The sequence below is a fragment of the Chelmon rostratus genome, chromosome 13 (assembly GCF_017976325.1).
Source record: "Chelmon rostratus isolate fCheRos1 chromosome 13, fCheRos1.pri, whole genome shotgun sequence".
Classification (NCBI taxonomy): Eukaryota; Metazoa; Chordata; class Actinopteri; order Chaetodontiformes; family Chaetodontidae; genus Chelmon; species Chelmon rostratus.
In genome coordinates, this window is record NC_055670.1 from 1,559,393 (window position 1) to 1,582,024 (window position 22,632).

Consider the following 22,632-nt stretch of genomic DNA (forward strand, 5'->3'; position numbering starts at 1 on the left):
AGTGTGACTAGCATGCTCCTCTGGAAACTTGTGCAAAACTTACCTTTATTAAATATTAACCAGTGGTACACTTTGCCTCGTGCAAAAAATATATATCTTTGATAACGACCGTGAACCGAAAAAGAAAACTCATCGTGCGCTTACGAAATCCATGGTGGAAAGCGCCGCTGATTCCATTTTAAACATTAACAACAAGCGCGCCTTGTTTCTGCGCAAGTGCTCGTGGGCGTGTTTTGCAAGCTGGGAGCCAATCAAAAACGATTTGTTGGGTTTCGCAGCCCTGACTTGCTCTGCTCTACTTCGAAGCTGTTAAGCGTCACAGCTGCTCCACCAATCAGATGTCTTGGTTTAGATTGTTGTTGAACTGTTCGTGTTATGAAGGATGATATTGAATGTTGGTGTCACCGCTGGATTTTCGATATGACAGTCCAAGCGAAGGACGAATAATTTGCTAGAAGCCAGAGAGGGGGAGAGTCGTCTGACAGTTATTTTAAGGGCAATACATTTTCTACAGTGAAAAGTCGAAAGAGGGATCAAACGAGTTGAGAGTGCTTTTCATTTATTTTGGCAGAGCCCTTATGTGAAAACATAAATATTGCTAAAGCAGGTTGCACTAGGTTTACAATCTAAGTACATTAATTCTGAGCATGAGAAAAAAAGACAAGAGATTTATGCTATATGTGCTATACAACATGCACTATAGTACACTATACAGCTACATTACTGCACTACATCTATCTGTCTATCTATCTATCTGGCAAATGTTGACTCTCTGGCGGACAACACCATCCTCCCCATCATCCCAATAGTCAGCCACTTTCAACTCACCCAGCTGACTGTGCCAGCCCACACGATAGAGTGGATAGCAAACTTCCTGACAGACAGGAGGCAGTATGTGAGAGTGGGGAAAATCACATTCAGCATCCAGACAATCAGCACTGGGGCAGCCCAGGGATGTCTTCTCTCTTCTCTCTCCCCACTGCTCTTCTCCATCTACACCAGTGACTGCACCTCAAGAGACCTATCCGTTTAACCTCTGAAGTTTAGGGATGGCACAGCGGTCACCGTCCTCGACTGGAATGGTGAGGAGTCTGTGTACAGATGGCAGGTTAAACAGCTGGCCCTCTGGTGCAGTCAGGACCTGTAGCTGAACACCTTAAGCGGGCGCCCAATGTCAACACAATCATTAAAAAGGCCCAGCAGAGGATGTACTTCCTGCGACGCTCAGGAAGTACAACCTGCCTCAGGAGCTGCTAATCCAGTTCTACACTGCAATCATCAAGGGTGTTCTCTGTTCATTCATCATTATCTAGAGATAATCATTAGTGCCAACCTGCCCTCCCTTCAGGACTTATACACCTCCAGAGTCAGGAAACATCCAGGAGCCATCACTGCAGACCCATCACACCCTGGTAGGCACAACATAGCACTGTGTGCCAAAACAACCAGACACAAGAACAGTTTCTTCCCACAGGCCATTACTCTGATGAGCAGTTAAATCGGTTGCATAGTGTTAATGAGCCTGTAAAACTAAAGCATCCACTTACGGTACCAGATTCAGAGCTTTGAGGGAGCCCATACAGTTACATTTGTTTTGCTTTTTTTCTCAGGCTGTGACATGCTCAAAATACTTTCCTGGTTCCAAGCCAATATGACATTTTCCCATGTAAACATATTTTGTTCTGGTCTGTGTGTCCAATTCTAGGCATTTCCTGAAAAAATGCTGATCTTATGGCTTTATACAGGAGAGCTGCAGTAAAGTCTCTTCTTGCAAGAACTGGCATATGGGGTACAGTTTTGGTTTCCCTGGGTTTGTCTGTGTCAACTTATGCTGTAAAGGCCCGATCAGAACAAAGACAATAGGCAAGTCTAATGCTAGACTAAAGCAGGCTTTCCTACAGTATAATGCAAATATATCTACTTTTAAACCATACACATTTTAAATGACCGAAAACTACTATTTATAGCGCTGCTTATCTTGAGACTTGAGTGATTCAATCGATATTTCTGCGTGTGAGCTGTGCTGCCTTTTCTCTTGATCACAACAGTTGGATTCAGCGCAGATTTCGATTCGTCAGGGCTGGTTGTGTACAGGAGTCGGCTTTTTTCATGTGTTTTGCAGATGTCTTCGAAGTCTGATGCTTCACACATTGATGTCAAATTCAGATATTGAACGGGTAATTCACATTTTTTGCTGTCATGGCGACTCAGTCATAGTTCATGTGTCAACGTTTCAAAGAATGAGGTTGTTGCAGCCCACCGGCTAGTTAGCATAGGGGGCTAGCATTGGATAGCTTGGGTAAAAACAGCTGTCCGACTGTACGTGCCTTTAAGCTAGTTGGCTAACGTTAGCTAACTGTTAGTGTAGTTCTTATGTGTGTCACGTAGTTGATGCTAATAAAACACTGACGTTTTTAAAACTGCATTTATGTGGTTAAGTGGTGAAATACACAGACGTATACTTATAGACGTTCAATTATATGAAGTGTAATTAAATTCGCCAGTTGAAGAGCTTATATAGATAGCTAGCTTTCAAACCAGCAGTTAGCTAAGTTACGTTACACTGACGGGTTAAAATTCGGTGGGGGTCTTTATCTGTTTGCACACTATCTACGCATCCAAGTGACAGTAAACATTACATATCCTGTATACATTAGCAATGTAATATGTGGTGTGATCAGGTGGAGGGCTTGGTCCTTAACTGTCAAATGCTCAGGAAACGGTAGTCATACTACGGCCTGTTATGATCACATGATGAGGTGGAGAATTTGATGCTGCCACTTCTGCTATTTCCCCCAGACATTATCTAAAATTTCATGCTTTGCAAACCTGTCGCGTTAATTTTCTTCAACGGCTGAGTCTAGAGGAGATTTAAAGGGGAGTTCCTGTTTCCTACACGGTTAGTAAATTAACCAGAATTGAAGCTATGCATAACGGATAAGCATAAGATAGCGTTATCAGCATACTGTAACTAATCATTTACCCGTTTATCTCCTGAGGTCGAGTTTATGCGTCGGACAATCTAGTGATGGGTCCGGTTTTATATATGTCAGATTTAGATTTAGTATGTTGATTAAGACAAAACATGTCTTAACTTTTTTTTTTTTTTTTTTTTTTTGCGGCTGGCAGACTAAAATCTAAAATCTGTTTCCTGTGGAGGGAAAATAGAAATCTCAGAATCAATCAGATCTCTCATATCCTATGATGTTTTCAAAAAGTTATTAAAAATATATAAAGTCACTCAACAGGTTGCACTGAAATGTTGACTTCCTCATTATAAGTTGTGGTATGGTATTTTATCACATGTTTATTACAGTTCGTTGTAGTTTTGTTGGTATGGGGTCATTCCTGTGATGACTGTCACATGTGCTTCTGAGTGAGCTCATAAAGCTAACATACCCGTGTTTCTGTTAAATTATTAGTGCTTAGTGTTTAGTGAATAAGCTTCCTGCAGTTGCATTTCCTGTAAGGACATTCCTCTGTTTTGCAGCAGGTTTGAAACCACTATATACAGCATTTATTGTTAAAATACACATTGGCTGTAACGATTTGTGTACACAGTGTTGTACATGCAGTTTTAATGGCTGCAGTTATAGAATGGTGAGTAAGAAAACAGGTATGTTGTGCCTGGCTTATGTTTAACCTAATATATTGTCGACTGTCCACGAGTACTAAATGGCTTAGTGCTTTGGTCTGTGTTTCATTGTCTCAATAATTGACACAACAAGTCATTTTAAAGTGGACTATTATCAACATCAGGGAATGAGATGTTGCTGGACGCAAACAACTGCTGAAACTTAGCATGACTGTGTTGTGTAGCTTCTATGAATAGAGCTGAGTAGATATTAGAAACTTCATGCTGATCATTTGAAATTGAGCATGTGTAAGCACAGTATTTGTTGATGGTGCTTATTACCATAACTGATTTTATCGCAGTCGACTAGTCGTCCTAGTCTTCTGTTCAAGGAGCTTCGGTCTACAATTTGATTAGGAGTCCATAAAACACGAAAGGACAGCTGATCAGCTACACATGCGTAACATATTTTTTTTGCCTCTGCAGGACTAGCAGTGACATGGCTGCTGATGACAAGTCCTCGTCTTCATCCTCGACAGACTGGAGCACCGAGCCGCCTGTCCTTTCGCCCACCAGCCCGTCCCACCTGACCCACTTCAAACCACTGACTCCAGAGCAGGATGAGCCTCCCCTCCGCTCTGCATACAGCTCATTTGTCAACCTGTTTCGTTTCAACAACAAAGGTCAGGGACCCACATAAGCACATAGATGAAGTTATATTATTCAAAATGATACATCAATGTTTTGTTTCGCTAAGTGTCACTTTTGTTCTGTGTGAGTGAAAGTGATGAGTCGATGATGTACTTCATAGTCCAGCGGTCTTCAAAGTCTGACACCTCTTTTAAGACAGTGACAAGATAAGAATAGGAACCTATCCTTTACTCACACATAACCTTTACAGATTCACTGTGGGCCGATTCAGTGCTTAAGGAGGGGCATTTTGTGTAAACATACAGTGCTGTGAAGAAGTATTTGCCCCCTTCCTGATTTCTTACTTTTTTGCATACTGATTTCTTTTATTAAGGGAAAAAGCTATCCAAACCTAATTGGCCCTATGTGAAAAAGTAAGTGCCCCCTAAACCTAATAACTGGTTGTGCCACCCTTGGCAGCAACAACTGCAATCAAGTGTTAGCGATAACTGGCAATGAGTCTTTTATATCACTGTGGAGGATTTTTGGCCCACTTTTCTTTACAGAATTGTTTTAATTCAGCCATATTGGAGGGTTTTCTACCATGAACTGCCTGTTTAAGGTCATACCACAGCATCTCAATCGGATTTAAGTCTGGACTTTGGCTAGGCCACTCCAAAACCTTCATTTTGTTTTTTAAGCCATTCAGAGGTGGACTTGCTGGTGTGTTTTGGATCGTTGTCCTGCTGAATACCCAAGTGTGCTCAAGCTTGAGGTCACAAATTGATGGCTGGACATTCTTCTTCAGGATTTTCTGGAAGAGAGCAGAATTCATGGTTCCATCAACTACAGCAAGTTCAACTTCTGTCTCGTCAGTCCACAGAATATTTTCCCAAAAGTCATCGAGATGTTTTCTGGCAAATGTGAGACGAGCCTTTGTGTTCTTTTTGGTCAGCAGAGGTTCTTGCCTTGCAATTTTAGCCCAATCTCTTTCTTACTGTTGTATCATGGACACTGACCTTAACTGAGGCCAGTGAGGCCTGCAGTTCTTTAGATGTTGTTCTGAGTTCTTTTGTAACCTCCTGGATGAGTCGTTGATGCTCTTGGAGTAATTTTGGTAGGCCGGTCACTCCTGGGAAGGTTCGCCACAGTTCCAAGTTTTTTCCCTTTGTGGATAATGCCTCTTGCTGTGGTTGGCTGGAGTCCCAAAGCCTTAGAAATGGCTTTGTAACCATGTCCAGACAGATAGACACCAATGAATTTGTTTCTCATCTGTCCTTGAATTTCTTTAGATGATGGCATAACGTGTTGTTTTTCACTTCACTTTGACAGACAGGTTCTATCTAAGTGATTCCTTGATTTAACAGGTCTGGCAGTAATCAGGCCTGGGTGTGGCTTGTGAAATTGAACTCAGCTTTCCAAACATATGGTTAATCACAGTTAATTCATGATTTAACAAGGGGGGCAATTACTTTTTCCACATAGGGCCAGTTAGGTTTGGATAGCTTTTTCCCCACTTTTTCACAGCACTGTAACTGTAGTCCTTACCTGACAACATAGAGTCAACACAGTTGAAGAAACACACATAAACTTTGCTTAAGTTACTTCTTAGCTTCTTCATACAAAGCTGCTGAGTCCAACGTTTTGCAAAGATTTTTTTTACATCATCTGTCAGTTTTGTACAATTTCTTAGAAGTTTTACACAAAATGCCCTGAGGATTGGAGATTTCAGGGGTGTACAGTGCTTTGTTATCATGTTTGACGTAATTTGGCAAAAATGAACAGAGAGGAGGCAATACATCATAAGCTCCACATGCACAAAAAAGACCTTCATTTGACCTTTATTTCTGATGCTGGAAAGTTAGTTAAAAGTAGCCATGAATGTCCTTTAAACTGAACTAAGTTATGTGCAGTACTACATTAGTAGTACAGCTCACTGATATATGAACTGCTTAGAAAGGTCAAGTCATTATTTTGTCTTTTATCGTGTCACTCACTACTGTAAACAAAGCATAATAACTCCATAAGTCCATATTTTAAAACTGTCCTGAGCTGTATTTTGCAGCAGTTTGCAGATTTCAGGGCAGTTAGCCATAGTCTTTTGAGGTCATGTGATAGAAATTGCCTGCCTGGAACAGTGCAAGGAACCAGTGAACCACATGACTCACATGTTTGTAGTCCCACCCCCTGTCCTGTAGTCTGGACAGCACTCCACCCCTCACTATGGCACCATGGGCCTCACACTGACATTTCATACAGATGAGATTACAAGAGGAGCTCTGCACTTAATTTTGATGGTATTAGAATAGATAGAAAATGAAAATGTGTCAAAAAGACATCATTACAGTTTACTTTTGTTTGTAACTTAAATCTCTTTAATTATTTGGGTTATTTTGCAAGGTTTTTTGTAGTATTAGAAACCTTCATCACTTGCTCATTATTGTTAACAATAATTTTGCCAAAATGGCCAACATTATTCAGTTTATAATTTACAATGTATGAAGCAGAAAGATGCAAGGAAATACCTCCATCTGTGGAGTTGTAACAAGCATGCTCTTTTTATTCTTGCATTTAACAGACAAACAGACGTTTAATCGATTATACATATACATATTATACATTGATTTAAAAAACACAAAAATACGATTTGAATTTATTGATTTAGTATTGACTAATTTTTACACCACTTTTCAGCATATGGCTAGAGTGGGCACTACAAATTAATTTTCTTAAGTATTTAAGACTCTTTGGAAAATGAAATTCTAATTATCATTCAACAAGAAATGAGTATTATGAACTGCAATATCTATATATATTATATTATATATTACTCTCTATATATCTAATAGTTCTTAGCTGATAGCAAACCAGGGATCCTTGATGGCAGGGTTAAACATGATAAACATTTCATTGGAAGGGGTAAAATCACAAGTTTTGATAAAGGAATATGGTTTGGAGAACCACAATGTAATTTTTCTCATTTTCTTTATCTTGAGAAAGAGCTAAAACCAAATTTGCCTGTGAACCAAATAGTGATTGCATGAAGACTGAGATATGGTAAGTTGTATCAGCACATACATACCGCACTGACACTAATTAGTGCGTCTCTTATGCAACAACAAAATGAAAAGCAAAAAATGAAAGTTAGAAAAGAAAATTTGCACAAGTTGTTGGTTTCTATTCAGATAGTTGAAGAGCAAATATAAAGTCCTCTGCTGCCACTTAACCCCTTGTCACCTGAATTTATTTAAAATTAAATTAAAAAATTAATTCTTTGTGTTTTTGCTTTCAAATTGATCCTAAATTAAGAGGAGTTTGTTAATTTTTCTGTAGCACATACAATAGATATAAATTTAGGTAGGTTCACCAACTAGAACAGGGTTCAAACAAACAGTATATGTCCACTTTTTTCAATGCAGTAAAAACATCTTTTTTGTGTATTCAAAATTAATTTATTTCATCAAAACAGCCACAACCATTACATTGTAACAACAATTAGAACAGGGGTTATTTCACTTTAAATGGTCCGACGAGAAACCAGTGCTTGCAAAGGTTCCTAGGTGTGTTGAATATGCACAAACCGGCATTAGAGGAATGCATGCACGATTCAGTTGCAATGTGGATTAAAGCGGTGTGATGCAAATTCGCGACAATCGGCGTTAAGGGGTTAAATAAGCATACTAATCTAAAAGTACTGAGTTGAGTGTTGAAAAATAGATAAAGAAAGTGAAATGTAACTTAGATTTAATGGATATCATATTAATTTACTGTGTGTTTCTGTGTGTGAAGAGGAGGGACGGCCTTCCTCGACAGCTTCAGAGAAGCCAGATGTACCATCCCCTTCTCCTCAATCAGAGAGGAGGAGCTGGTCCTCCAGTCCTTCCCACTCTCTCTATGGTTCGAGGACGCACCGGAAACAGCACCCAGACCACCTCCGGCGTACCTCCACTGCCTCTGGTAAAACACACACACACATGCAGGGTACAGATGCTGCTATTTGAGGCCTGTGCGTGTTTAATCAGACAGGCTTATGATGCGTGTTTTTCAAGCCTTCGACAACATTTTCAGCTGTTGGGGTAAGGTATTCTCCAAAAGTAGAGATTAGTCAGCCTTGCAGATAATTTGCAGCTCTTAAAGTAATCTTAAATGTTTGTATGTACAGTATGTATTCATTAAGTCAGTGTTTCTCAATATCTTGATTGTGATTGAGTGACTGATATCTTACTTTTAGTTCAGAGCTCTTTAAAATGTTGCTGTTTATGTACAGTTCTGCAAATGTACCTACTGGAATTAAATAAATCTGGTAGGACATTTGTTTTATCCCATCTGGCATTAAACTTGAGTTTATGAAACCCAGTGATTTACTGTCATTTGGCTCACACACTTTGTTGCTTCATCTGTAATCTGATACTCTGTGAGTTCATTCTGAGTCCTCTGTCTTGTAATGACTGAACCAATCAGAGACCACTGATAATACAGTAGACCCTGTCTTAGATTGACCTTCAGTTCCCTCATGTGCTCCTAAAACTTTTGCATTGAGCTTCATCACTGATATGCACTCTTGTGTTGCTCTCACACTTTGCATTTTATCATTAGATTATGTACACTTTGAACTGGTTGTAGAACTGCACAGTAGGACAGAAGAGTTCAGTGTTAATTATGGAGAGAGGTTGTTGAACTGTCCACTGTTTAGGACCCCTGTCCTCTTGTGTTGTTATGTATAATTAAATCATATTCAACACCAAAATACTCAGTAGAAGTGGAAAACAAGTGTTTAAAACTGCATTTATTTTTCGTGCAGTCAAGGTTAGTGAAGTGATTCAGTGTTGGTATTTAACCACGTGGATAAATCCTGCTCTTTTAAGGGTACAGACAGAAAAATGTTTTTTGTGTTTACATTTTATATCTTACTTTTCAGAGGAATGTGCAAAAGAAAGGAGCAGACCTTTGAGACAGACTTGAAAACAAACTAAATATGATGTTTAGGGCTGAAAAATCTTCGTTGTTAAAACATCAGAAAGATGAATGTACGTACAGGCTGTAACGTCCGTTCTCATGTCTTTTCTGATTACAGTGGATTGGCCAGGTGAGGGCTCTTCTGCACTGTGTGGTTTACTAAAGATGCTTTTAGCTTGACTGTAACAACTCGGTCTGAAAGAATGGCCTTACAAACTGTTTTGTGTGTCTGAGTGCATGCAGGTGTGTGTGTGTGTGTGTTTGATATTTGCATTTTCAGTGAAGCGCTTTCTCTTAGTCTTTGTTTTGCCCTAATGTTTGCTACTCAGGTGCTAATAATTGGAATGATGTTTGTCATGAATGATTTTAAAGCTAACATCTATATTTAACTTGTTTTTGTTTCTTGCCCAGTTCTTTTATTGACCACATCATGTGTTATTTTATACACATTTGCAACTTTTAAGGGAGTTATTCATAAGGTGTTGATGTGCATTGTCAAATGTTCGCCACTCAGGTACCATGTTTAAATGCACTATGATGAAGAGGAATTCACGTATCATCACTTTACATTCAATATTTTTTTTTAAAAAGACATATTTGACAATGCAGCAGGATGGATTTGCAAGAGCAAGTGAACTTTTTTTCTGTTTTTTTGTTCAATTGTGAGTGTTTGTGTGTGTGTATTTCTGTCTACATGTGTGATTTTAGATGGCAGCAGGAAATCAGATACCCCTCTAAGCAATCATGATCCTCGCACAGCTGTGCAACTACGCACTGCACTGAAGAGGCTGAAAGAAATAATGGAGGGAAAGAGCCAGGTATTCACATCTAATCTTAACTTCAAATACATTAACTTTATTTTTTCCACTTCATTTGTCATCTTGGCATGTCTTAAATGTATACCGCAGTGAACACACTTTTGCTGTGAGCATTTTAAATATATGTGTTTTGAGACATGGCAGTCTTGCCATAAGATGAATCCATTCACGTACCTCTTAAGTGGCTAATGGCAGTGTGTTGTGGTTGCTGTCCCCTTTCAGGACAGCGATCTGAAGCAGTACTGGATGCCAGATAGCCAGTGTAAAGAATGTTATGACTGCAATGAGAAGTTCACAACCTTCCGCCGGCGCCACCACTGCCGACTGTGTGGCCAGATCTTCTGCAGCCGCTGCTGCAACCAGGAAATTCCCGGAAAGTTCATGGGCTACACGGGTAAGTGACATCCGTTATGAATGCATCATAACGTGGTCTGGTTCATTTCATTGTGCAGTGAAAAACATTTAAAAATGACTACCTCTAACTTTCTTTGTTTCCTTACCCTGTTTTTCTCTGTCTGTCTGTGTACCAAGGAGACCTGCGGGCCTGTACATACTGCCGAAAACTAGCACTAAGCTACGCTCACTCAGCTGACTCGGGCTCCATCGGAGAGGACCTGAGCGCCTTGTCTGACTCTCCCTGCTCTGTGTGTGTGTTGGAGCCCAGCGAGCCTCGGACACCTGTGGGTGGGCGTAAAGCCAGCAGGAACATCTTCCTTGAGGAAGACTTGACCTGGCAGAGGTGAACACACCTGCTCACGCACACGCACACACACACGCACACACACACTGGGCCAAATTAAGTCAAGGAATTCTTGGCTGACATTTATTGATGATCAGTTTATCAATCCAGTTTGACTGAGACCTATTTGTTGAATGTAGTAATGTTATATTTCTATCTCCAGTGCTTACCACGAATATCGTCATTATGCCAAAGCTGTCTGTGTACCTACAACTGAAATCTTGACTTTGTATTTCACATCTTGTTTGCTGTTGTACAGATTTGTTATCTGCTATTAGCACATGCCATAGCTTTATGTTATAATTTGCTTGAAACTGCCTTATTTTTTTCCAACCTCCTCCATCTGTGCTTGCTCTTTTTCTGCCGTTATTTTCTGCAGTTTAAAACATCTGTGTGTGCTTTATATGTACTGTAAGCTGTGCATGGTCAAGACTCATGAAACAGTATCATACAGTATTATAGAATGTTAAATGGGCATTATCTATATCAATTAACCCTGAGCAGGACCTGACCTTTGTCATTAAACAGAAGAAAACGGGAGACTCACTGGGTCAGCTTTGCAGCATGCGATCTGACAGGCCAGTAATACAGTAATGAAAACTGGCTCTAATTAATCAATAATAGTGTTCAACCAATATGGGTTTTTCAGTCGCCAATGCTGATATTTATAAAGAAGGATGGCTGATGGCCGATATGCAGTATAGTGCCAATATCTTGTTCCTTGTTTGCTGTTTTGCATCTGCAAAAAAACACAAAAAACAGACGAGACACTTAATTGCTGAAAGTGCAAAAGTGCAACCCATGACAATCATTTACCCAAACATTGCAGGAAAGTTGATACGTTGATGCTAGCTTTCAGACTCCTCTTAATGTTATCTCATTGTTGAATCAAGGCTATCTCTAGCCCATTAGCAAATGCAACTGACTGTTGGGTGTTTCATAACTATAAAATCAGTCGCTATGTGTTTATGTTGCGTAACATGCTTAACAAAGACCACAGGCTCAACCAACAAACGGCTTCGCAGTTTCACTTGCTTACCATCCCAGAAGCATGACCCAGGCACATCAGGAGTAAGAATGTGTGCTGGGGGCACCCATACAATAGTTTTTCAAGCCCTGTATGCTAGTTAAGCTGGTTAAAGACTTGCTACTATTATAATTCCAATTCCTTACTAATGTTATTCACATTTTCTCACTAAAAGACCAGACTCAATTGAATTATACAGACAGTAAACATTGTATATTTTATGAGTGGCTAATTAAATATGTTTAGCATTGACAGGTAGGAATTTAAGTCTCACCATTTTCTCTCAGGCAGCGTAGCATCCAGCACTGGCCTGTTTCCTACTGTTATTATTATAGATATTATTGACACAAGGGGTAATGTTAGCATTGTTCCACAGCAGCCACACTAACAAAGCTGCCTGCAGATGTGTCTGCAGACGGGTTTTGTTTATCAGCCTTGTGAGCGCATGCATCAACCAATGCCAATTATGTCAAAATGCCAGGTATCATTCCATTTAATCAGTCGACCACTAATGAATAACTTGAAAGAAGAACAGAGGGCACATCTATGCTGGGAAGAACAGTTTAGTAAAGCATGACTGTTTGAGCACGAGGACTGGTCTTCCACTTTAAATTACTTTTTAAGTAATTGTTGATGACCTTTTTTTTTTTAAAGATTCATTAACATGCACACAAAAGGCAAATTGTTAAATGGATGTTCAAGGACATTGTTGTCAAAAAGATTGCCCAACAATGCATGCATTTTATAACGCCATGCTTGTTTTGCTGCTGCTGTTTGGAATTGGTGTGCTCTCTGCTTATTTTCTCTACCTGCCTCAAAGAAAATTTGTTTCCTTTCTCTCTCCTGGCATAGAAAAACTCCTATTGGGATGAGAAAGAAGTGAGTCTTGCTGTCTGTTTTATTCATTTTTCACACCTGTCTGAGCTTTAGCTGTCTGTAAGTGCTAGTCAATGCTCTAGGTTCATATAAAAAATAGTCTTCTGCATGCTCAAATTCACTGGTCATTAATTAGACTGGATAGCGAAAAAAAATGTCTTAAGATAACCTCAGAAAGAAAATATCTATGTTTGTCTGTGTGTGTGTGTGTTCATTAGTATGATTCACCAGGAGACTCAGAGCAGTGGCCTCACTTCCAGGCTGACATCACTACAAGAAGACATAGGAAAATCACCTGCTCGGAAGAGGTCAGTGGGTTTGGGTTCACCCTTAAAACACAGCGAGTTCCAGCTTGATTCAGGACATTTGAGCTGAGCAGCAGTGGGAATGGTTCCTTTTTGTCTCTACCACAGGTCTGCCAGTGTGACCAACCTGTCGCTGGACCGCTCTGGATCCTCCATGGTGCCGTCCTACGACAGCTCAGTCAGCCCGCCCACCAGCCGAGCCATGTCAGGCACCAAGAGCGGCACCAAGCTGGACCACAGCGAGGAGGAGCGGAAGATCCTACTGGTGGCTGCTTTATTCTTTCCCTTGCACTGATTTTTATCTACTTGTTTAAAGCGGCTGTAATTGATATTTTATAACAATGTATCATATGACTATGTGAAAACATTGTGATAATATGAAAGGGGTTGCCCATGGTGATGAACCTACAAACAATTGTTACCTGTCTCTTCAGGACTTCACTGTTTTGGTTTCGGTCTCACTGCTCTGATGGGGTCATTAAAGCTCTTAAAACTCCTTCTGCAACACCTGCTCAGCACCAAACAGCAGATAGACTGATCCTCTGATGCTTCACCTTAACTACAATACTATCTTAAAAGAGGAACAAGCATGAACATTACCATTATCAAACATGACTGATGATAGCATGCTGACATATTATACATCCTGCAGGACTCCTCCCAGCTGAAGGACTTGTGGAAGAAAATCTGCCACAACAGTACAGGGATGGAGTTCCAGGACCACAGATACTGGCTGAGGACCTACCCCAACTGTATTGTGGGAAAAGAACTTGTCAACTGGCTGCTGAGGAATGGCACCATCTCCACCAGGTAGCATTTCAGTGGACACACGTGGTCTTTTCTATACTGTGTCGTGTTAATGGTCTTTAGAAGAAAGATATAAAGAAATGGTTCAACACTTTAGGAAGTACAGTTATTCACTTTCTTGCCAACAGTTAGACGAAAAGATTGATATCACTTTCATACTAGTCTATTAAATATATCACAGTTGGAGCTTAAATCAGATCAGCTAGCTTTTTCCCCATTTAATTGTCCTTATGCTGAGCTGTGCTCATCTGTGTCAGTCCGTAGCTTCATATTTAGCATACAGTAAATTGCCTTGAGCTGGCCAAAGTGGCACTTACCTATGCAGAAGATGTTTCCTCTCGCTTCAGAGGCATTGCAACTTCTGGGCTCATTCTTTATAACTTTGACCCAGTTTTCTGATGATTTTGTAAAATGCCTCCGATTAGGTTAACGAACAATAACATGACCTCAGTAACATTACCTTCATGTTACTGGTTGGGGAGATCTCGCTTTGACTTTTTTCACTGAGGGATTGCTCTTAGTGAATGCAAACAGGCATGCTATATACTCAGGATACATTTATGACAGCTATCCTTTGTATGTCTATCCAACATGCTTCTTTGTGTCTTGTGCTTTGATTGATATCTGTGTTCATTATCATTAATCCATTCTTTCCTCTGATAAAGATGATCCAAACTGATCAGTGAGCTCAATAATATAATAAGGCTCGTCATGAGTGACCACCGTGACATTTCCGGTTCACTTACAAGTTGAAAGCTGCTCTTGATCTTGTGGTCTACTGCTGCTTTCTCCCTCCCATTCTGAAGTTTCTGTGTTGCAGGGCCCAGGCTATTGCCATAGGCCAGGCATTAGTGGACGGTCGCTGGCTGGACTGTGTCACTCACCATGACCAGCTGTTCAGAGATGAGTATGCTCTCTACCGACCCCTCCAGGTAACAGCACATGACTGATGAGTCAACACCACAAACCTTCACAGTCACCAAATGATGCACTCCAAATGCTTTTACTTTAGCTCCCACATACTTTGACACACCACGTGTTGATAATGATTGATTTAGCAGGGTCTTCTGATAACACCAGAGACATATCTCAAGCAGCGTCAACAGATTATTTCAGTCTAGTGAAATGTGCTGAAGGCGACGTCTCTCTGTCTGGTGTCTAGAGTACAGAGTTCTCAGAGACACCGTCTCCGGACAGTGATAGTGTCAACTCTCTGGAGGGACATTCAGAGCCGTCCTGGTTCAAGGACATCAAGTTTGATGACAGCGACACAGAACAGCTGGCAGATGAGACAGAGTACACCACACCCAGTATGTATCGCATGTCTAATGCTTTGATAAAAGCTTTTTGTTAGACCTACAGCCATACCTTGTTGGCTTGGATCATGCTGTTTCCATGTGGCTTTGGTTTGGCATGTATGGATTAAAATCCCAGTCGCAGCTCCCTGACCTGTCTCTCTGTCCAGACTCAGCCGGGCCCAGCAAGAGAATATCTGTCAGCAGTTTCCAGTCAGTCGTGGACAGTGACTCAGCTGCCTCCATCAACCTCAACATGGAGCAAAACAATGTGAATTTCCACATCAAGAAGCAGTCCAAGTATCCACATGTGCCTCCTGCCACTGAGCAGAAATGTAAATATCACACGCAATATGTCCAGTGAATATGTCAGCTCTGCTCTTCACAGTCGTTTGCATACAGTCAGTTGGTTAAGTCATTCTGTTTGTTGGTTACAACACAAAATCAGCAAAGTAGAGTCTTTAAAGGAAAACTACACTTTTCTATGGTTAGGTTGTTATTTCTTGTGCTACAACCATCGGTTCCATACATTAAAATCACCAAATGAATTGCAGAGACAAAATCATTGAAAATAGCTTCAGCAAGGCAACAGACAGAAGCAGTCAGACAATCGTGTAGGTTGTATGCAAACCAGGTTAGTGCGATCTATTTTAAAGAGAAAACAAAAGTGAACAGTGCAAATTTGAACCAAACTTTCTGTTAAATATTGACCCCAGTTTACAGACGATTTTCCTGGTTCAACACTGACCTTCCGTATTTGTTATAGCTGTGTGCAGTTGTGGTTTCTGCTGAAGGTGCTGCAATCTGTGATCCAAAGCTGTCCTTTCTCTCCTCCTTTAGCTGAATTTCTTGTGTCTGAGGATGGAGGACAGAACATCATCATAAGTGATGCCTTCATCAAGGGTAGGAGCACTGCACTTCCTTCTTGATTTAATCAGACAACATACTGAGTTTCTTAACTTTAGCTCAGCAGACTTCCTCCTTCTTCCTAACTTGATGTGCCTGCAGAGTCTCTGTTCAACCGGCGTGTGGAGGAGAAAGCTAAAGAGATGATGTTTACTCCTCTGGGTTGGCATCACAGCTCTCTGGACCAGCTCAGAGAGGAGAACGGGGAGAAGAAAGCCATGGAGAGGCTGCTGTGAGTGGAGATAATTCCACTGTTTGTGTTCAGTGAAATTAAACATAATAGTAGCAGTCCACTAGAATTCCACGTAATGATCCTCTTATTTCATTGAACCATTCTCATTGAACGGTCAAACCATTGCTTTTTTTGCTTGACACATTATTTAAACAATTAACTGATTATCAAATTTGTGGTTGATTAAATTTCTGTTCAATGACAGATTAATCAACTGTTTCATCGCTTATCTTCATTTTGAAGAACACGCTTAACTGATGCCTGCGGAGACACGGTGAAGCAAAATGTGAAATCTAACCCTAACCCTAATCTCATGTTCGAGTTGATTCGTGTCTTGTTAAGTGCATTGCAGTTTGATTAGCATGTGGTCATTATAGCACAGCATACAAAACAACATTTGAGAAATTGTTTTTGTGAAATTTCAGCATGGGGATGACTCATTGAGTTATGCCACAGTTTCTTCTTCCTATTTAACCATCTGCCACTCTGCCTCCACGTTCAGCTCGGCCAACCACAGCCACATGATGGCGCTGCTGCAGCAACTGCTCTACAGTGAGTCTCTGTCTCTATCCTGGCGGGATATCATCGTCCCTGTGGTTCGACAGGTGGTCCAGACAGTACGGCCCGATGTTCGCAACTGCGATGATGACATGGACATCCGCCAGCTGGTCCACATCAAGAAGGTCAGACGCCATCTCATCAAATCAGTACAACTGTAGCCATATGTTACTCTTTGGTAATTACACACATTCATTGAGCTGGAAACAGGAAACATACAATTAGCTAATTAGATTGTGTGCCTCAGGAGGTGTTAGACGTACGTATAACTGAATCTCCATTTGTGCTTCAGATTTCTGGAGGAAGAAAGTTTGACTCGACAGTGGTAAATGGCTTCGTATGCACCAAGAGCATCGCCCACAAGAAGGTAGGGTCACGTTCTGCTGTCCGGCAGAGAGCCAACATTTCATGCTTTCTTTCAGGATGATTTCTGTCTGATGTGAACATTCATACATGGTGTTTCAAAAAGTAATTCTCAGCCTTGACTCCTTGTCTAACGTGGATCCTGCTGTTCTTTATTGCGTCCATAATTATTTTCACATTCTTTTGAAACCAGCAATAAAGTCATACTGTTTTACTTACTTACTTTTATTAAAATACCTGCAGCTGTGCTCTAGCTATTGTGTGTTAATATTTGCACCTGTGTGTTAATATTTAACTGTAAACCTGATACTTGTTTGATGTGCAATCAGATGAATCCGTATATCAAGAACCCCAAAATTCTGCTGCTGAAGTGCTCCATAGAGTACCTGTACAGAGAAGAGACCAAGTTTACCTCCATTGACCCCATTGTGCTGCAGGTTAGTAAGTCACCGTCACTACAACTGACAAAAGATTGTACAGGAAACAACCTTGTTTGCAGGAAACTAAGAAAAGATTTTTCCTTGTCACTCCTTCAGGAAAGAGAGTTCCTGAAGAACTATGTGCAGCGCATTGTAGACGTCCGGCCAAACCTGGTATTAGTGGAAAAAACAGTGTCTCGTATAGCTCAGGATATGTTGCTTGAGCACGGCATCACACTGGTCATCAACGTCAAACCGGTCAGTGTAGTATGAGTGTTATATAATCATGCATTGGCCACTGCATTAGCCAGTTTTTGATTAAAACACCACAGGTAATGTTTAGATATTGTTGAATTGTGCCTTCTTCATCATTGCCTTGCCTTGGTTTGGTTTTATTCTGGCTTTAAGCAACTTACACATAACACACTTATCCACATGTTTACCAGAAAACAAACAAAAAACCCCAGATTCAATCTAATTTCATGCATGAACATGCAGAAACACGAAACGAAACAAAATAAAATAAATTACAAACAGCATAACATCCATAAAATTAAATCATGACATCGGATAAAAATCCAAAAAGTTCAAATTTCTGTAGTGGTCCTGGTTATGTTGTCTCTGTCACTACTAACTGCTTTTGATTTTTCTTCTTTGTCAATTTAGCAAGTCTTGGACAGGGTGAGTCATATGACCCAGGGAGACCTGGTAATGTCCATGGACCAGCTCCTCACCAAACCTCGTCTGGGAACTTGCCACAAGTTCTTCATGCAGCCCTTCACACTAGCCAACAGTAAGAAGCACACCACCACTCTCCACTCCCACTCTCAATGAATACTGCCGTGAGATCACAACACTACTTTTGTGTCTGACCTTCCAGATGAAGTGAAGACTCTGATGTTCTTTGAGGGCTGTCCTCCTCATCTTGGATGCTCCATCAAGCTGCGTGGGGCTTCAGAGTACGAGCTGGCCAGGGTGAAGGAGATCATTATGCTGATGGTGTGCGTGGCCTACCACTCCCAGCTGGAGATCTCTTTCCTCATGGATGAGTTTGCCATGCCGCCCAGCTTGGCCCAGAGCTCCTCGTTCCCTTGCTTGCTGGACGGTGCCTCTGCAGAGGAGGAGGCAGATGGAGAGAAGAGAGGGAAATTGACAAATGGAGAGAGCCAGGAGAAAACTGCTGTGGCTGAAGACTCTGCACTGGGAGGACAGCCCGATGAGGAAGAACTTCTCTCTGAGTCTGCATCCAGAAATGGAGATACAGACATTCTCCCAGACAAACAGAACCCAAAATCTGTCTCCTCTGGTGAGGAGAAGGGTGGCAACACAGAGACAATGACCTCCTCCCCATTTCCCAGTCCCCCTGCACCATCTCTGTGTGTCCCTCCTCCATTCCTCATGGAAGAAGACCAGGAGATGGGCTCAGAGACTCTCATCAGGGGGTTTGAAGGGGACACTGTGGAAGAGGGAAGCCTAGTGAAGGAGGAGTCACTTGATATTGAGGATGGGGATGGTTCAGAGACACCTACTCCCAGGTTGTTCCGAGATCCTCTGCAGGATGATTCTGGGATGTTTGTGGCCGAGCAGGTGACTTCATCTGACGACCATCTGAAGTCCATATCAGCTGTCTTCAAGCAGGAGCTTAAGGACATCATCCTGTGCATTTCCCCCTTCATCACATTTAAGAAACCATTCCTTCTCACGCCTGCTGGCATGCACTGCCCCAGCAGGGATTACTTCCCAGAACAGGTACCTAGCTTTGTCGTTGTGCTTTGTTTTTGTTGTTGTCTCCTTAAATCTATTCTATTTACATATACTGAACAAGAGCTGCAACTAACAATACATAATATGCTGATTATTTTCTCTATTCATCATTTAATTGTTTAGTCTATAAGATGCAGCTCTGCAGCTCTAGACCATGTTATACTTATGTATATATGTTGAACAGGCAGTAATTCATAGAGTTAGTGATTGTACTATGCTCCCCTGTGTTTTTTCTGTCCTGTAGGTCTACCTATCGCCTCTCCTCAACAAGGATTTTAAGGAACTGGATGGGCGCAGAAAGCGGCAGCTCCTTAAAGATTCTGCCCCCTCCTCCTTAGTGAGTGGACAGACCAATGGTGGCCCACAGCCGAGGCCCATCAGTGTCCTTCCCTCCCACAGTCTTACCAGCACTCGCATTGTAGAGCAGCTGAGCAGCAGCCAGGATCTGGCTAAGATGCTGGCAGACTACAGAGCAAAGGGAGGTCGTATCCAGCAGAAGGAAACCGGCGACCCCTTCAGCATTGCCAATACTGCAGCTCCTGTCAGCCAGAGCAAGACAGGGGACACCACAGTCAAGCTACCAGTGAAGACTGACAGTGAAGAGGAGAAGCCAAACAAACAGAACGATGTGAGCTGGGCCCCCAAGGTGAGCAGTGTTGAGACGAGTATTCATTAAACATGACCTGTGGGTTTTTTTTTTTTTTTTCAATAAATAAAAGTTATGTTTGCATTCAGCGTTTCTCATCACAGCCCATTGTGTGTATGCTTGAGGTCAAACAAACATGTTGAATGCATTAGCTTCCTCATAAAACACGTGAAAACATCACCTGCAGGTGAGGGTAGTTGGAGGGAGGGTGTTCCTTTCTGTCGTTGAACCTGCAGTGCTTTCAGACTGGTGTGCTGTGCTGGGGTGTTTGCATTCACGGGTCTTTGTGGCTCTGCTTTTATCTTAGTTTTGACCTGTTTGTGTCTGTTATTGTTGTTGTTGTCCTCAGCTGGACTGTCTGAATCCTGTCAACCATCAAAGGCTGTGTGTGCTCTTCAGCAGTTCATCAGCTCAGTCCAACAACGCGCCCAACCCCTGTGTCAGCCCATGGTAAGCTGTTCAGTGGAGTGGAATAATAAACAATCTCATACTCTGTTTTTAATGAATTTGTAGTCATTCCCTTTGTTGTCAACAGGATTGTCACAATGGAGTTCTATGGCAAGAATGACCTCTCTCTTGGTGTATTCTTGGAGCGATATTGTTTTAGGTAAGACAAAATAATACATTTATTTTAATGGCACTGCAATGCTTTAATAAGAGATTCATTATCAGAGGTATGGGACCGAGATTGTAGCTACTATAATGTGCATGTTAACAGCTAGGAAAAGATACAAATTCTAACTTCAGCAGTACGCTTCTCAGTTTGTTTTAAGAAGTGTGTGTGTGTGTGTGTGTGTGTGTGTATATATGCTGTATGCTGTATGTTTTCTCCAGGCCGTCTTACCAGTGCCCCAGCATGTTCTGTGAGACTCCCATGGTGCACCACATCCGTCGGTTTGTTCACGGCAGCGGCTGTGTACAGATTGTATTAAAGGAGCTGGACTCGCCTGTGCCTGGTTATCAGCACACAATACTCAACTACTCCTGGTGCCGTATCTGTAAACAGGTCATTAATAACTCACATGATGTTATCCTGAGAATAAACATTGCTTGTTTCAGATCAGATACCTAGCTAAAACATGCTTTTTTAAAATACCAGATTGGCCAGAATTATTTATTGTTGTATATTTATGCATGTTAAAGTAGGAATTACCTGAACAAAGGATGAAAGTCATGAATCGTAGGATGCATTTGGTGCCAGCATTTGGTACTTTACAGTTGTTTGTGATACAAACTCACCTCTGTTGGCACTTACAAAGCAGCATTGTGTCATTTCTAGCCTCAGGGGTGTTTTCAGACCTGTAGCTTGTTAGCTTTGCGTCTAATTTGGGACTAATTTGGTACAATTTTTGCATTTGCCCTTTGCTCCTTTGTGTTCACACCGCATTATTCAAGAGCAGTCCAAAAGTGTTAACAAATGCCATGCCCAAGCAAGCTGAAATGTTACCGTGAGGATGTGCCTCAAAATGCTTCCTCAAAAGAACTCAAAAGAGAGATTTAGCAGGATGACAGTCCACGTCATTACACATCATTCCATATGATTTCATGTTTTTTCCTCTTGGTTGATTTCAGTGTGAGCTCTAAACAGACCGCAAATATAATAATAATTTTTTCTCTCAGTGAACTGAACTACAGGTGTGAAAGCCACTTAATACTCACTTCAGCATAGTAGAAAATTAAAAACATTACTTCTAACCACACTACATTTGTTATAGAATTCCACCTTCTAGCTGAATGAAGGAAGTGAAACAAAAAGGTAATTTCTCCTGATTATGAGCCTAGATTTTCCTCTGTTATAATCAATGTCTGCCTCTTTTTTAAGGTGACACCAGTGGTGCCTTTGTCCAACGACTCGTGGTCCATGTCGTTTGCCAAATACCTGGAGCTTCGCTTCTACGGCCACCAGTACACTAGGAGGGCTAATGCAGAGCCCTGCGGACACTCCATCCACAAAGACTACCACCAGTACTTCTCATACAACCAGATGGTGGCTTCCTTCAGGTTGGTCAGCCGTCACTGTGTCACGACATGTTTAGAATTAGAGAATAAACAATAAATGGGTAACTATAAATCATTAATGTTGAGATAATCTTGATCCTCCTAAATGCAGTAGTGCTAGTTTGTGTCAATCCTTGAATCAATCTTGACAGTTTGAGTTTTTCCATCTGTCTCTTTCCTAGCTACACTTCTGTAAGACTGTTGGAGATTTGCCTTCCTCGTCCTAAGATCTTCATTAGAAACCTGGGGCCCTCTAAAACCAACCTGCAGCAGGACCTGAAGGACTTCTCTCAAAAGTAAAGGAACACCATTGAAAGGGCTCATCAGTCTGTATCCACTTATACATGTGAAACCCATGGAAGAACATCAGAGAATAATGGTCTTTGATCCGTAGAAAAAGAGTTCAGATATGAGCTGGACTACTTGAAGAAAGACCACAGAGACGTTGACATCAAAGGGGTTTGAATTATGAGGGCTAAGAGGTTTAAATCTAGCCGTTCTTAATTTTGAGCTAGTTTTTAAGTTTGGTGCGGCAAAATCTAAAATAAAACCATGATTTGATCCGGTTTCAAAATGATTCCTTGTCGGTTCAACCCAGCCTTAATTTAAACCTTTCTTTAATCCTCAATTTAGTTTTTACTCTTACCTAGATTAAATTAATTCTGTTGCACTAAAACTTTAAACTCCAGTTTAAAATGTAATCCAGTATTTACTTTAAA

The 22,632-nt window shown here is 41.2% G+C and overlaps 1 protein-coding gene across 4 annotated transcripts in view; it reads left to right on the plus strand.

Moving 5' to 3' along the window:
- The first annotated feature begins 1,393 nt into the window (after positions 1–1,393).
- pikfyve (phosphoinositide kinase, FYVE finger containing) overlaps positions 1,394–22,632 on the plus strand; it is a 28,320-nt gene continuing 7,081 nt past the window's right edge. Inside the window, exons 1-27 of one of the 4 annotated variants that reach the window (XM_041950660.1) lie at positions 1,394–1,412; positions 4,061–4,257; positions 7,994–8,161; positions 9,869–9,978; positions 10,201–10,372; positions 10,510–10,717; positions 12,597–12,623; positions 12,839–12,928; positions 13,034–13,190; positions 13,578–13,735; positions 14,553–14,664; positions 14,895–15,042; positions 15,198–15,362; positions 15,868–15,930; positions 16,036–16,165; positions 16,668–16,848; positions 17,016–17,090; positions 17,416–17,523; positions 17,623–17,763; positions 18,172–18,298; positions 18,386–19,254; positions 19,514–19,915; positions 20,265–20,365; positions 20,451–20,522; positions 20,750–20,921; positions 21,738–21,916; positions 22,096–22,209. In XM_041950660.1, coding sequence (XP_041806594.1) covers positions 4,074–4,257; positions 7,994–8,161; positions 9,869–9,978; positions 10,201–10,372; positions 10,510–10,717; positions 12,597–12,623; positions 12,839–12,928; positions 13,034–13,190; positions 13,578–13,735; positions 14,553–14,664; positions 14,895–15,042; positions 15,198–15,362; positions 15,868–15,930; positions 16,036–16,165; positions 16,668–16,848; positions 17,016–17,090; positions 17,416–17,523; positions 17,623–17,763; positions 18,172–18,298; positions 18,386–19,254; positions 19,514–19,915; positions 20,265–20,365; positions 20,451–20,522; positions 20,750–20,921; positions 21,738–21,916; positions 22,096–22,209 — 4,433 coding nt within the window. In that variant the 5' untranslated portion in view covers positions 1,394–1,412; positions 4,061–4,073. Of the gene's footprint in view, positions 1,413–2,082; positions 2,178–2,763; positions 2,900–4,060; positions 4,258–7,993; positions 8,162–9,868; positions 9,979–10,200; positions 10,373–10,509; positions 10,718–12,596; positions 12,624–12,838; positions 12,929–13,033; positions 13,191–13,577; positions 13,736–14,552; positions 14,665–14,894; positions 15,043–15,197; positions 15,363–15,867; positions 15,931–16,035; positions 16,166–16,667; positions 16,849–17,015; positions 17,091–17,415; positions 17,524–17,622; positions 17,764–18,171; positions 18,299–18,385; positions 19,255–19,513; positions 19,916–20,264; positions 20,366–20,450; positions 20,523–20,749; positions 20,922–21,737; positions 21,917–22,095; positions 22,210–22,632 lie in introns of those variants that run through there. The other 3 variants (XM_041950658.1, XM_041950659.1, XM_041950661.1) reach the window with 3 other exon arrangements.